At 35.0% G+C, this 14347-nt stretch overlaps 1 protein-coding gene across 3 annotated transcripts in view; it reads right to left on the bottom strand.

Moving 5' to 3' along the window:
* The window catches only part of LOC115217108 (zinc finger FYVE domain-containing protein 26-like), a 108877-nt gene that overhangs the window by 53623 nt on the left and 40907 nt on the right, over nt 1-14347 (bottom strand). For all 3 annotated transcript variants that reach the window (XR_005001249.1, XR_005001250.1, XM_036507363.1), the window contains exons 11-19: nt 13872-14278; nt 12420-12532; nt 11692-11788; nt 10560-10678; nt 9118-9240; nt 6445-6659; nt 3993-4135; nt 1423-1508; nt 404-504 (exon numbers count right to left, since the gene is read on the bottom strand). Coding sequence is in view for 1 of the 3 variants with exons in the window: in XM_036507363.1 (XP_036363256.1) it covers nt 404-504; nt 1423-1508; nt 3993-4135; nt 6445-6659; nt 9118-9240; nt 10560-10678; nt 11692-11788; nt 12420-12532; nt 13872-14278 (1404 nt within the window). In the remaining 2 variants the exon portion in view is untranslated. The remainder of the gene's footprint in view (nt 1-403; nt 505-1422; nt 1509-3992; nt 4136-6444; nt 6660-9117; nt 9241-10559; nt 10679-11691; nt 11789-12419; nt 12533-13871; nt 14279-14347) is intronic.

The following is a 14347-nucleotide window of genomic DNA, read 5'->3' as shown; positions in this document are numbered from 1 at the left end:
TGTATTTTGTATACATGTGTTGTGGTTGAGTAAACATGTGCGTGCATGTATTTGATCATATATGTCAGTATGAGTGAGCGTAAATAAGAGTGTGTGTGCATGAGACTGTATGTATATGTATGTATGCAAGTGTATATGTGAGAAAAAGTGTGTATAAGTGAGTGTATATGTGCACACTGAAAGGAAGAAGAGAGATAAGATACTTGAGAGGTGCAAGGGGATATCTGACCCAAGGCCTCATACCATTATATATATATATATATATATATATATATGTATGTATATAATGGTAAAAACGGTAAGCTTATGTTACAACAATGACAAGCATTAATAATAATCTAAACAGTAGTTGTGTTCCTATACAAGACAGTGTTGTTGACATAAGAGAAGGAAGATACATTACCTGCAGTGGAGGTGAAGATGTGTAGCCATTGGAGATGACAAACGTGATTCTGTAGTCAGGCCGAGGTGTGAACATAGACCATGGGTCACAGATATCAAGGGCTGTCAAGAAAAAAATAGTCTCATAAATTGATATCTTACATCTGAAAGGTAATGAATATATAGTGGAACAACAACAACAGTGGCAGTGGTGGTAGTAGAGCCACTACTACCACTACCACATTCACCATCATCATCATCAGCAACAGCATTTTGGGTAAAAATGAAATAACTTTTAGTTGAAGTTATTGTCCACCTGTCATGTAAGTTTAATTTTCTATGGCCAGATGTCCCTCTTATCACCAACCACTTAATAGAGTGTACTGGGTGCATCTTATCTAGGTACCACAACTAGAGAATTTGTCATGTCAACAACAGCAACAAAAACAAGAATAATGATCTGTAATTCAGGCACAGTTTTGTTGTTCTGTGCTCATCTCAGGAAGGCCTGGTTGATGGCACTTCCATGCCTATAGAGTTTGCCTTGAACTGGCAATGCCCACTGGTAGCACAGCCAGGCCAGAAAGTTCTCTGGAATAGATCAGCCAGCTGATTCTCATCAATGCCAAGATTTTCCCTGGCAATAGATCAAGGGTCAAAAACAGAAATTTCCATGGAGTCAACAATGGTGTTAATGGTGAAGATGATAAGGAGGTACAAACACACACATACTTATATACAACAAGCTTCTTTCAGTTAATGTCTATCAAATTCACGCACAAGACTTAGGTAAGTCTATTTGTTAACCAACCTCAAGAACAATGAATATTCATTACTATAAACCATTGTCCATATGAACTCCATGGTACCCAATTTGCAGCAAGCTAGACTGAAGCAGGTAACAGAAGAAAGCAATTTTGTCATAGTTTGACAAAATAGAGCATCACCTGAGAATAGTTGGCACTTTATTGCATTCCAGTTATTGTGAATATGGATGGTAGGAGACAGAGGGAGAGACAGTAGAATGAAGAAAGCACTTACCATCAATACGATCCTCCAAAAGCCCTCCTAATAGACCAGGGCGTGGCAGACCATTTCTTAAGAGAATGTATCTCAAATCGAAAATACTACAAAACAAAATTAAAATAAAACAAACAATATAAAAACTAAATAACTTAAAGTGGTTGGTTGTTGGTTGGGTTGTTAGTTGGCTGGTTGGTTAGATTCAACATAAAACAGATCTTTTCGGTTTGAACGGCAGTTTTTTCTAGTGGTGTCATATGAAATTGTCACCCATAATTATGACCCTAGTATCTATCTATTGCATTTCAATCTGTTTTAGGATTAGGGTTAGTTAGGGTTAGGGGTGGGGGGAGGGTATCTTTTTTCTTCAGAAATGTAAATAAACTCAATCTGTTTCTTAAACGAGGGACATATTCATATGACACAGAATGTTTTCACCTCAATACACATCATTGATTGGTTGAAATTGTAGAAATTGATGAAAAAAAACAACAAATATCTTACAAACTATAGAATTTTCTCAATAAAGCCAAGAGAAAAAGATGTTTTATAAACACATTCTACCAGTATAGGAAGTTTAAAAGTGTTTAGTTACGTGGAAATTATTTTAAAAAACTGCCATTCAAACCGAAAAGATCCCATAAAACTCCATGTATAATATACACATTTTTCACCAGAACCAAGATTAAAATTAATTATGCAAGATGTGCATAATATATATTATTAAATGATATAGTTCACATTCACTTTCATAATGATATAGGATAACAAGGTAATAATATTTTATTATTTTTCAGATTATATTTAATTACATAAAATATTTTATGTAAAAGTAAATATTAAAAATGAATATATTGGTATTTTACATATAGGAGGATTATCTACTCTTGAAGCAGTTAAGCAACACCGTATATTATACACAACAGTTTAGGCCCCCAACAATAGCAAGATGTGTATGATATATGATAGCATATTATACATGGACATATATGATAATTAATGTGATAGGTCTATTGTGATTGACAGGTGGAATGCAGTGTAGTATGTTGTGGTGTGATGTCATGTGTTACAGCTGGCATTTTTCATTGGCTATTAGATAAGTCTCAGTATCTTAACCCTTTCGTTACCAACCCGGTCTTGTTTTCATAAGTCTTGAATTAAAATCTTCCAGCAAACCTTAGTCACAATTTATGTTCCTAACACTAGCTGAATGATGACTAAGTTATTTTACTAAATTCTTTGTTATATTTAAAGTAATTGAAAGAAACACAGAGCATCTCAAAATAAATACAGTAACGAAAGGGTTAGTATAAAGGAACAAAATATAAGCTTCTATCAAGCCAACACTATAACCACTTTGTTACCTTGTTGATGTAATTCTCTCCTCTCTCACATGACTGACTAATGGGAAAGGCAAGACCATTTCGATTCCAATTTTGCTTCGTTAAATAAAAACATGTCTTAAACCTTATACATGTATGTGGAAGTGTACATATTAGTGTGTATATATATGTTATCTATTCACAGCAGGTATCAGTTATGCTAGCACAGTCATGAACAGGATGTACTGTTAAAGATGTGAATGAGCGTCACTATTTTTGTTCAGACAGTGATGATGCCGACACACAGAAACAAGCACACACAAACACACACACACACACACACACACACACACACGTTTTCTGTGCTGTTTTCATCTATTAGTTTCACACATCATTTAATATATTAATGTTCTCAACTGTTCTCTCTCTCTCTCTTTCAGCCCATTCATGGTTTTACAGAAGTTAACATTACACATCCAATGCATCATATTCAACTCATTTCTCTCCAATCTCTGCAGATCTTCCACATTTAATGCTAATAACTAACAATCACACTGCATTATACATGTTCAGCACATTTCATGGCAACTGTCTTCAAAGTTCAGGTGTGGTTCACACTGGAATACAATTCTCATATCTAGGTCAATACTGCTGCTACATACATGCATGCACAAGCACACACACATGCATACACAAATTTCGTAAGCTGTACTTTAAAAAAAAAATAGTTATCTATCTAATTGCTAAAGACTACAACAGATTTACAGTGTGTCTGTAAGTCATATCTCCTCCTACTCCTCCTCCACCACCACCAACACCAGTACTACTACTACTACAACAATAACAACAACAATAGTTTCTATTATCAACTATTATCAATTATACACCACCTCTATCAGCTAACTATTGCTCCTGCCTCTCTTTTCATCATCCCTAAACACCACAAAACTCTTTATCAATCATTCCTACCCAGATTACAACCCTCGGTAATTCTCTGTCTGCAGACATTCAAACAGAACAACAACTGTACCAACCTCACCTATTTGGGAGGGTTTGTGTATGTCATGATCACAGCCTCTCCTCATCCAATGAAATAATAACAAATAAAGCTACCCTTTTTAGAGAGAGAAACTTTTTACAAGAACACAGTGAAATTCTTTCAATCTCTGATAAAAATTTTACATGGAAAATTCTAACAGTGAGCCACAAGAGTAAATTCAATTTAATGAAGCTATGTGAAGGAAGATGAAAGTGTTTTGGTCTTACCTGACAATTCCTAGTTGCCCAACTTGATAACCATATCGACTCAGCCAGATGATACGATCAATACTGTTGTTGTCACTCCATAGACCAGAATGACTCCCAGCATGCAACATTTCTTTCAAGGTGTCCCAGCATTGTTGCTGCTCCTAGAATTTACAAAAAATATAAATAAAAATCATTACAGGTGGAGTGAGAAAGGCTCTAGAAAATAAAAAACTTAAATCATATTGACAGGCAAATTACAGGTTAGAATGCCTATCTACAGAACTAGACGCATCTTGCTCAGAACATTGACCTCCTGGAATCTGTTCAGAGACGTGCAACCAAACGCATACCCTCCATCAGACACCTACCATATTCTGAGCGCCTTGTTTCCCTGGGCATGGATTCACTGAAGCTCCGGCGTCTGGCGACGGACTTGGTAAACGCCCGCAAAGTTGTCAACCACCTCACCAATAACAACACTGAACACCTTTTTGATCTCCATGTGTCTAACACACGTGGACATGCCTACAAAGTCAGAAAACAACACAGCTCCCATGACTTTCGGAAACATTTCTTCACACTCAGAGTTGCTGAGGCATGGAATAAACTGTCTGCGTCAGTTGTTGACTGCCATGACACTGCATCCTTTAAGGCCCTCATGCTTTCCGAAATCCGTCGAAACTACACCTGATTATATATACACTTTCGATGAGTTGTAGTGCATCTGAGCACTGTACACAATGTTTATTATTATTATCATGAGTTTAAATAAAATCTAAATAGGTGACAAATTGCAATAATCAAGAATAACACTAAGATGACATTCAAGATTTTGGTGCGATGCTACAAAATACCAGCTATTTTCATCTTGTATCAAGAACATCTTACTCTATAGGTTGGTTTATAAGGCAGTACATTTTACAGGGAGCGTTTTTCACTAATGTGTATCACTTTTTTTTTATCAGTGTTAGTATTAAATATTCAAAGAATGTTTGATATAGTGTAAGATATTAGCTATGGACTATGTACACATTCGGTACATACTGGATGCTTTTTTTATGACAGCTTTATACAAGGTGTTGAAAGACTAACGTATAATAGAGGAACAAGCACTGGTGTCATGCTCTATAAAAGAGTACACAACCAACACCAGTGAGGTCACCAAGTAACTTACAAGACAAAGAAAAAGAACCCTCAACTGATTGAAATTGTGATAGAAAGAGAAGTGATTTTATACAGGCAGTGGGAGACTAAAGTATGATAGAAGAAAAGGCATTGGTGTCATGCTACAGAGAAGATACATGGCTACTCTGCATTATATAAAAATGGGAGCAGCTGGAAAGAAGATGGCGACAATGAGGGATCAAGGCATGCACCCAAGATACAAGAGAGTATAAGAGAGAATATGTACAGAAAATTGGGATGGGCAGGTGGGTAAGTTCACAAGGACATGTGAGGAGACTGACAGATAGCTATAGATGGATGTAGGGAATGATGAACAAGGAAAAAGTGTGATCAATGGTAAGTATTAGTAAAGTGGGGAAAGGTGAAAGATATAGGAGTGGCTTAGGAAACAGGAGGTGATAAAGGGCAGTACAGGAAGGCTAGAGAGTAGAAGTACAATAAATCTGTAGATAGATCAGAAAATAGAGATGATGTGCAAGGTGGGAGAGTGATGGATGAGAAAGAAAAATAAAGACATGCACAATGACAGAGATAGCCATCAGAGGTATGAAAGAGTGACATTTGGGAGGAAGGGACTCTGTTCAAATCCTTCACAGGGTTCTCAAGGTCTGATGGATCTTGCGAATCCTTTGGTTGCAAACCTATCCTTATTAGAAAACCACTGGAGATGGAGGTTTTTGATGACAGATATGAGAGGGTGTTGAGAATGACAGCAGATATGAGAGGGTGTTAAGGATGAGGTATAATCACAGCAATTCAGATAAAATCACACCTCTGGTTCTTTAATACAGAACCTCTCATTTTAAAACTTTTAAATTAAAACTATTTCTGTTTAAAAATTTTAATATCATAATACAAATTAAAAAAGTTAATAAATTTTACTAAATCCCTTCAAATTCTTGATTATTTTCAGAATTAACTGAAACACACCGACAATGTATTTCTTCAGATATATATTCACAAAATGGTTAAACTATGAAGAAAAACCCTTGAAAATGTAGTAAAATAGAAACAAGGATCTGCTCCCTGGACCTGCACTAACCATCACACTCAGTAATTCTTCCCCAAATGTCTACTGCCTGAGATTTCTTTCTTGTCAATGGTTTTTCAACAAGCATAGGTTTGCAACTAAAGGATTCGCAAGATCCATCAGATCTTGGGAATCCTGTGAAAGACTTGAACAGAGTCCCTTCCTCCCAAATGAAACCATAAAAAAATAAACTAAAATAAAGCAAAAAAGCTAAATAAAACAAACAAAATAACATAAAAGGGATGATTTACTTACAGCTTGAATAGCAATATACATGTAACTGTGGATGATAAGAACATTGACAAGGTTGGTTAGAAAACAGGTGAGCTCTATCTGATTTAGCTGGCTCAGATCAATATCGCGGAAGTTGACAGTTTTGTCCAATGTCTTGCTGATACGGGTGGACTTCACTGCCTCTTGTAAACAGTCTGCATTGAAACCATTCTTGCCGCTATGTTTTGGAGACAAATCTAAAGAAGATGGGAGTAAACAATTTGACAATTTAAAAATGAAAAAATAATTCTGAAAGAAAATTTTGGAAAACATAAAAACTGGCTATAATTTTTGTTGTTGTTCTGGTTATTGTTCTCAAAATATTATGTAAAGGCTATTTTAAAGAGTATCTGATATTTAATCCCTTGTTTCATATATATATGTATATATGTATTTATATACAGTAATGGTGGTGCCCCAATATACCTACGGCTTATAGGCTGAAATGAGTAAAAATAAAACATACATATAGGTACGGGTATGGCTGTGAGGTTAAGAAGTTCACTTTTCAATCATGCAGTTTCAAGTTCAGTCCCACTAAATGGCACCTTGGGCAAGTGTCTTCTACTAAAGCTCCAGGCCAACCAATGGTTTGTGAGTGAGTTTTGTAGACAGAATGTTGTGTTAGCAGTGAAATCTCCACAGATTTTCAATAGAATTCAGAGCCAGCACTCTAAGTTACAATGTTTCATATAATTTTTTTGATCACATTTTTTACATAGACATATTTGGTTATGAAACATTGTAACTTGCAGTACTGGCTCTGAATTCTATAGGAAGTCTATAGAGATAAACTTGAAAGTGACAGACAGACAGACGCACGCATGCACGCACGTGCGCACACACACACACACATTACATGGAAAAATGCGAGCAAGAGAAATAATATTCTTAAGATTATAAACCTGGAAAAGTACAGGACAAGTTATTATTATTATTTCACTTGGAAGAGTTCAGGACAATTTATTACACCTGGTAAAGTACAGAACAAGAAATTTTTTACTTAAGATATTGCAGCTAAGGATAAAATTTCAAATAAAATATTTAGATCTAGAAAATATTAGCTTTTATTAAAACTAAAAATTTAATTATAAGTTATTACTTCTATTTGTTATTACTTGTTACTTCTATTAAAAATTAAAAATAACGCAATTCAAATATTTTTGCACTTTAAAAAGATTAATTTTTTTTAATTATTAATTAATAATAAAAAATTTGAAAGTAGGTTATAAAAAATAATAGAAGTACATAATTAGTTGGTAAAATAAATAGAATAACACAAAAATTAGTTATATATTATAGTAAAATCTATCTATAACAATAAATTCACAGTAAAATTTGCTTGAGTTACTGCCTAAGTTATTGCTAAGTCTTCACATTTTTAGTCTTGACCCAATACCAATCTTTTACATAATGAATTTGCCTACCATATATACTATTCTACTTTGCATAAACCTTTAACCATGTTGGTACTTCTGGCTTTCATTTTCTAAGTATTCTAGTGTGTCAGTATTTTCACAAAATGATGGTACCGTTTTTAATTATAATGTTATTTTGTGAATTAAAATCAAATAATTTTTAATATTCAAATTTTATCCTTAGCTGCAATATTTTAAGTGAAAATTTTCTTGTTCTGTACTTTACCAAGTTTATAATCTTAAAAATATCATTTCTCTTGCTCACATTTTTCCATGTAATCCATGTTTTGGCCAGGCTATGTTATTATGCTAATTAATAATGTGTCAAATAATAATTTAAGATTTTACCATAGTGAAAATTACCTCAATGATACTGGTGACACATATTAAAAGTCCCCCTTATCATCATTTAATGTTTGCTTTCTATGCTGGCATGGGTTGGATGGTTTTACTGAGGTCTGGAGAGCCAGAGGCTGCACCAGGCTCCAATCTGATCTGGCAATGTTTCTACAGCTGGATGCCCTTCCTAATGTCAACCACTCCGAGAGTGTAGTGGGTGCTTTTTACATGCCACCAGCACAGGAGCCAGTCAGATGAGCCTGGCATCGATCATGTTCAGATAGTCCTTTTTACATGCCATTGGCATGGGGGCCAGTCATGGGGTACTGGCATCGGCCACATTCGGATGGTGCTTTTTACGTGCCACTAGCACAGAACTATATTCATAAAGAAGTATAGAACTATATTATCACCCTCAAATTTGAGAAACAAACACTCATAACTTTTTCTTTTAAAACTTCAGGGGAGAAGCACTGTAAAACAGACACACCACTTGGCAGTATGACCTCACGGCAAGATGCCAGTCGGTGGACTGATGCCTTAGTGTCTTCTAGTGGTGAAAGCTTGAACTACAATAGGCTTGAACCACAGAGAACATTTCCAGTTACTTTTGGGTATTGCTTTGTATATATGCATGTAAGTATTTGTGGGTGTCTTTGTGCTTGTGTTTGTGTCCTCCTCCCCACTGCTTGATAATTAGCATTCATTTCTTTATGTCTCCATAGGTTAGTGGTTCAGCAAAAGAGACCAATAAAATTGTCTTTTTCGCCACACTGCTAAGTTATGGGGACATATACAAAACCTACACCAAAATTTAAACATAAGAAATTTTTAATATTTGATTTAGAATGATAAATAGTAAATGTACAGTAGTAATGCTAACTTAATGACTACATACCTTTCATAGCGTGAACCAAATTTGTAAGTATTGTCCTTACATCTTTCTCGGCATTACTTGATGATGTTGAAGCACCTTTGTTGTTCAAAACAATCACTCCTCCAAAGGAATTTCCAGAAAGATCTAGAACATTGCAAATTTGCAATAGTTATGAGAATTTCAAATAAAACAAATTAGTAAATATTCAACAAAATCAGGCTAACAAAACAATGACTCTCTCTAGACACATCAAAATACATTTGAACCAAAAAAGCCAAAAAAAAAAACAAGCAACTACTACTCTTGTTTCAGTTATTAGACTGTGGCCATGCTGGGGCACTGCCTTGAAATGTTTCAGTCAATCATATTGACCCCACAAATTATTTTTAAGTCAAGTACTTAATTAGCAATTGCTGCTCACTGAATTGCTAAGTTACAGGGTATAAACACAGACATTCTTTTTCATTTATTTCAAACACAAACACACACACATTGATTTCATCATCATTTCTTAATGTCCACTTTTCATGCTCATATAGGTCAGAGGAGTTCCCTGCTCCAGGCCCTCCTTCAATCTGGGGGTATGTTGGCCCACTCGCCTAGCCAGAGGGGTGGCGTCATTTGAAGGCTTAAATGATGCAAAGTGCATTGTGACCAGCAATGTGTAACAATATCTGATAGTCTGGTTGGTCATGTGATCGCATGTTACCTATTTCTAACAGCTAGGTACATTATAGAAAACGATGGTCGTTTTATATAAAGTCATCTGCCTGAGCATATATACTACTACTACTACTACTATTACTACTACTACATTGGTGGCATCATCATTATCATCATACAATGTCCACTTTTGACGCTTGAGGGTCATGTGGAATTCAATGAGGCAGATTTTCTATGGCCAGATGCCTTGCCCATCACTAACTCTCACCTGTTACCAAGCAAGACATGTGATCAGATATGTCTTCCATGGAAGACTGGAAATGGCAGATGCTCATTTACAAACATTACATTATGCCAAGACAAAGGGTGCACCCCCCCCCCCCCCACACACAAGATAGACTTCTTTCAATTTCAGTCTATCAAATCCACTAATCGACTTGTAAAGCTTTAATCGACCCAGTGCTATAGTTGAAGACACAAGCCAAAAGTAATGTGTAGTGGGACTGAGTCTGAACTATATGGTTGTGAAGCAAATTTCTCAACCATACAAACATGCCTTTTCAATAATTTCTCATTTGAGAAATACAGAAATGTAACCTTACATTAAAGGTAAAATAACCAAAGTCGATAAAAGTATAAGTAATATGTGAGAAGCAGTAAAACATTTATCACTTCCATCCTCTCCTCAGTGTTGCTACTCCCATCATCATCATCACTGCATACAGATGAGAGATTGAAGAAAGAAGCAAAATCTTTTTTAAACTCCTAAAATTGATTTGATATTCAAAGATAACACTTACCATGACATGGCAACTTTATTTCACCTGACGACTGATGTTTGCTGAGAATTTTGGGACAGCAGTTGTGGACAATGACATGAGTAAGGTTAAGGCTTAAATCTTCAGCAACTTTCTCAAGTCTGATAAAGAATGGACGAAAGAAAAGAGAAACAGATGAAAATAATTATTTGAAATGTTATTTAAAATGTTGTTATGAAACGTCAGATCAGTCCATATTGAATGCATTCATTGCTTTACAGTATGTTTTTCCATGCTGTGAAGCCTGGCATTCTCAGATAAGCACTTACCATTTTTTTTCCATACTTAACTGTTTAGTTAAGTTCTTTTATCTTTCTACCTGGTTATATATATATATATATATATATATATATATATATATATATATATATATATATATATATATATATATATATATATATATATATATATTGGGTTGCCGCATAATTATTGTGGCTTTTATCAACAAATTTTATTCAACAAAAACAATAACAATATTCAACAAAAACATCTTTAAATGATGGTCTGACCATCTGCCAAGCAGATGGGAAACAGTAATTGAAGTAGATGGTGAATATGCTTTGGAATAATCATTTAAAATTGTTTTTGTTACATGTGGTTATTGTTTTTGGTGAATAAAATTTGTTGAAAAAAAAGCCACAATAATTATGCACCAAGCCAATATATATATATATATATATATATATATATATATATTATATATATATATATATATATATATATGTACATATGTATGTATGTACTCGCGCACACACACACACACACATAAAGTTTTATCCACCAATTCCACTCACAGCCATTTCTCAATCCAAGCTGCAGAAGATGATATTTGTCCAAGGTGCCACACAGTGAGATAGAAATTAAGACCACATGGATACAAAATGAACTTAGTGTCCACAGTCTGTGACTTAGAAACAAAAAAGTTCACTTCAGGTTGATGTGTACAATGCTTGTAGCAAAAATCTGTTATCATCATCACAGGTCTACAACTTCATGACAAAATTCAATTGAGATATTTCTCAAGGACAGACATTACTGTACAAACTCTCTCTTCAAACCAGCTGTACATTGTTCATTGGTTGTGGAAAAAATAAAAAATAAAAAAGCAACTTACTTGTGGGGAGGTATTCGTTTGCCAAACATCATTTTTCCAATGGTGATAACTGGACCTTCATCCAAGACTTTGAAGTAATTCTTCATTATAGCAGTTTCTGATGGGGAAGAAACAGTGATAATCATAAAGCTGTTTCTAATATTGGCACAAAGCCTGAAATTTGTGAGGAGAGGGCTAGTTGATTATACTGACCCCAGTACTTGACTGGTACTTTATTTTATTGACCTTGGAAAGAAGAAAGGCAACGCTGAGTTCAAAGCAGATTTGAACTCAGAACAAATCCTGTAAAGTATTTTTCCAATGCTCTAACAAATCTATCAACTCCACATTATGGATAATGTGTGTGTTTATTATTTTCAGTTTTTACATAAGAAATCCATCAGAACTATCATTATCATCATTTTAACATCTGCTTTTACATAGTGGCATGGGTTGGACAAGATTTGTTGAAGCAGTATTCTATGACTGGATGTCATTCCTGTCACCAATTTTTATTTGCTTTTTCAAGTAAGATATTTTTATTCCACTGGTCATCACAATATTCATTGTTACAGATGATGTAAACAAATGCCACAACTGATTAAATGATATCGATATGAAGACATGCAGAAGCAAACAGATGCACAAAATTGTTATATCAATTAGCAGCATGGAAAGTAATGATGATTTTGGGGAAACTTCAACTTTAACAATTCTAAAATAACAACAAGAAGAGAAACAAAGCTTACCAGAACTGTTAGGTTCATTATCATTGAGCAGGTTTGCCAGAATCTGTGTGTGCTTGTATAAACTCAACAAATAGTTTTTGTAGTTGGTTATCAAAGAATTAGATGAGATTTGTCTGGAACAGACAAGTAGAAGTCAGTGAGAGTAGAAGTCAGCAATTTAATTTTGTAATAGCTCATGTTTGATTTATTCATTATCAATTTTTTTTTACATATGCATATCATACATATAAAATATATCACCTCTTTATCTCACCATTTCCATCACTGATAATGCTTATAAAAGCAAAAATTAAACAAATCTTAACACAAAAAACTATGTAAGAGTCATAAACAGCTCATTGGCTCAAAAATGTTATATTCAAAAAAAATTTTTTAATGGCTCAAGGCCATCAGTGACCCACTTGGGGACCAAGGCCCACCCTATTGCTTTATGGTGTACTGGGATGCTTTTTAAGCGGGACTATCACCAGTGCTTTTCCTGTGGCACCAGCATCCACACCAATGCGTTTTATGTGGCACTTTGGTTTTAGGATCTCAATTCTGTTGTGGTGGGCAGGTCTATAACCACAAATATTCCTAGATGATCAAGCAACTACTCCCAACTGTTAGGTGACCCGTGACAAAGTAAAGTTTCTGGAGACAAGTAGATGAGTTTCACCTCTTCTCTATGATGGGTAGTGGATTACAAAAATGTAAGATTCCCAGATGATCTGAAATAGCTAGTGAACAATTAAGCAATGAAGAATTAGCAAAATCTCTGCCCACATGAAGTCATTGTCTTTAAGTAGTGTCCTTTCAACATCATACTGAGCAAGGTGTGACTAACATGGAAATTAATAACGAATTTCACATTAAAAAAAACATATATTCTTGCTTTGAAAGTATGTAGAGTTAGAAAAAGCTAATAAATGTGAATATAACTTAAAAAGGAGTGATTGAGTGCTAGAGAGACAGATAGATGTAGATATAGGTATATACATACATATATATACAGAAAGAGAGAGAGAGACGAGAAAAAAAATCCATGGAGAAAAAAATCTCTCTTATGGTAAAATGGTGTGAAAACACCCCTTTCATTCAGTGTCACCCTCTCGCGGGAATTTCAGACATTGATGTTTCGAGTTTATTGACTCTCGTCAATGAGATGTACTTAAGAGAGGCAAACCTGAACAAACTGATAAAGCTTATAGCTTTATATATAATTCAACCAACACGTTGACTGATTTGCGCAAGTAGATCACCTGATTGAGAAAAATATCGGAGTAATTGCGCTAAGCAGTGTTTACACACACACACACACATGCACTCATACACACACACACTTGCACTCATACACACACATGCACTCATACACACACACAAGTAAAGAAGAAGTAAAAAAAATAAAGACAGGGAGACTATGATAAAAAGTGGTGAAAGAGAAAGAAAGAAAGGTAACAAAGTTTTCCATACCTAGTTAAGAAACTGTAAACTCCGATGTTTTCTCGATGCTTCTCCATGGTCATCAGCAGCATCTCAAAGATGGAATAGAGGCCGTCAGAATTCTTCACGGTTTCAGAAGCGATGATATTCTTGTGTTTCCAGGAGATCTTCTTTTTCATGACAAAGTACTTTTGGTTCACAAGAAACTGTTCCCAAGTCGACACCACTGCTAACTGTAATGACTTATTTGCTTCCAGGTACTGCTTACAGCGCTTTGGAAGAAATGGAAACTCGGAAGACGTCAAGATTGTTTGGATACTGTCAGCAAATACGTTGGCAAGAGCCTTTGATGTTTCAAGCAGAAGACAGGTCTCAACATCGTCTGATAGTTGCACACGCCACTCAAGCATGTCAAGAAAACCAGGGAAACCAAGTATCTAGTGGAGATGGGAAATGAAAACAGTAATGATATAACATGTTATGTAAATGACTTGAAAGGAATTCAT

Source organism: Octopus sinensis, linkage group LG11, assembly GCF_006345805.1.
Source record: "Octopus sinensis linkage group LG11, ASM634580v1, whole genome shotgun sequence".
In the NCBI taxonomy this organism is placed as follows: domain Eukaryota; kingdom Metazoa; phylum Mollusca; class Cephalopoda; order Octopoda; family Octopodidae; genus Octopus; species Octopus sinensis.
This window is presented reverse-complemented; position numbering and strand designations above follow the sequence as displayed.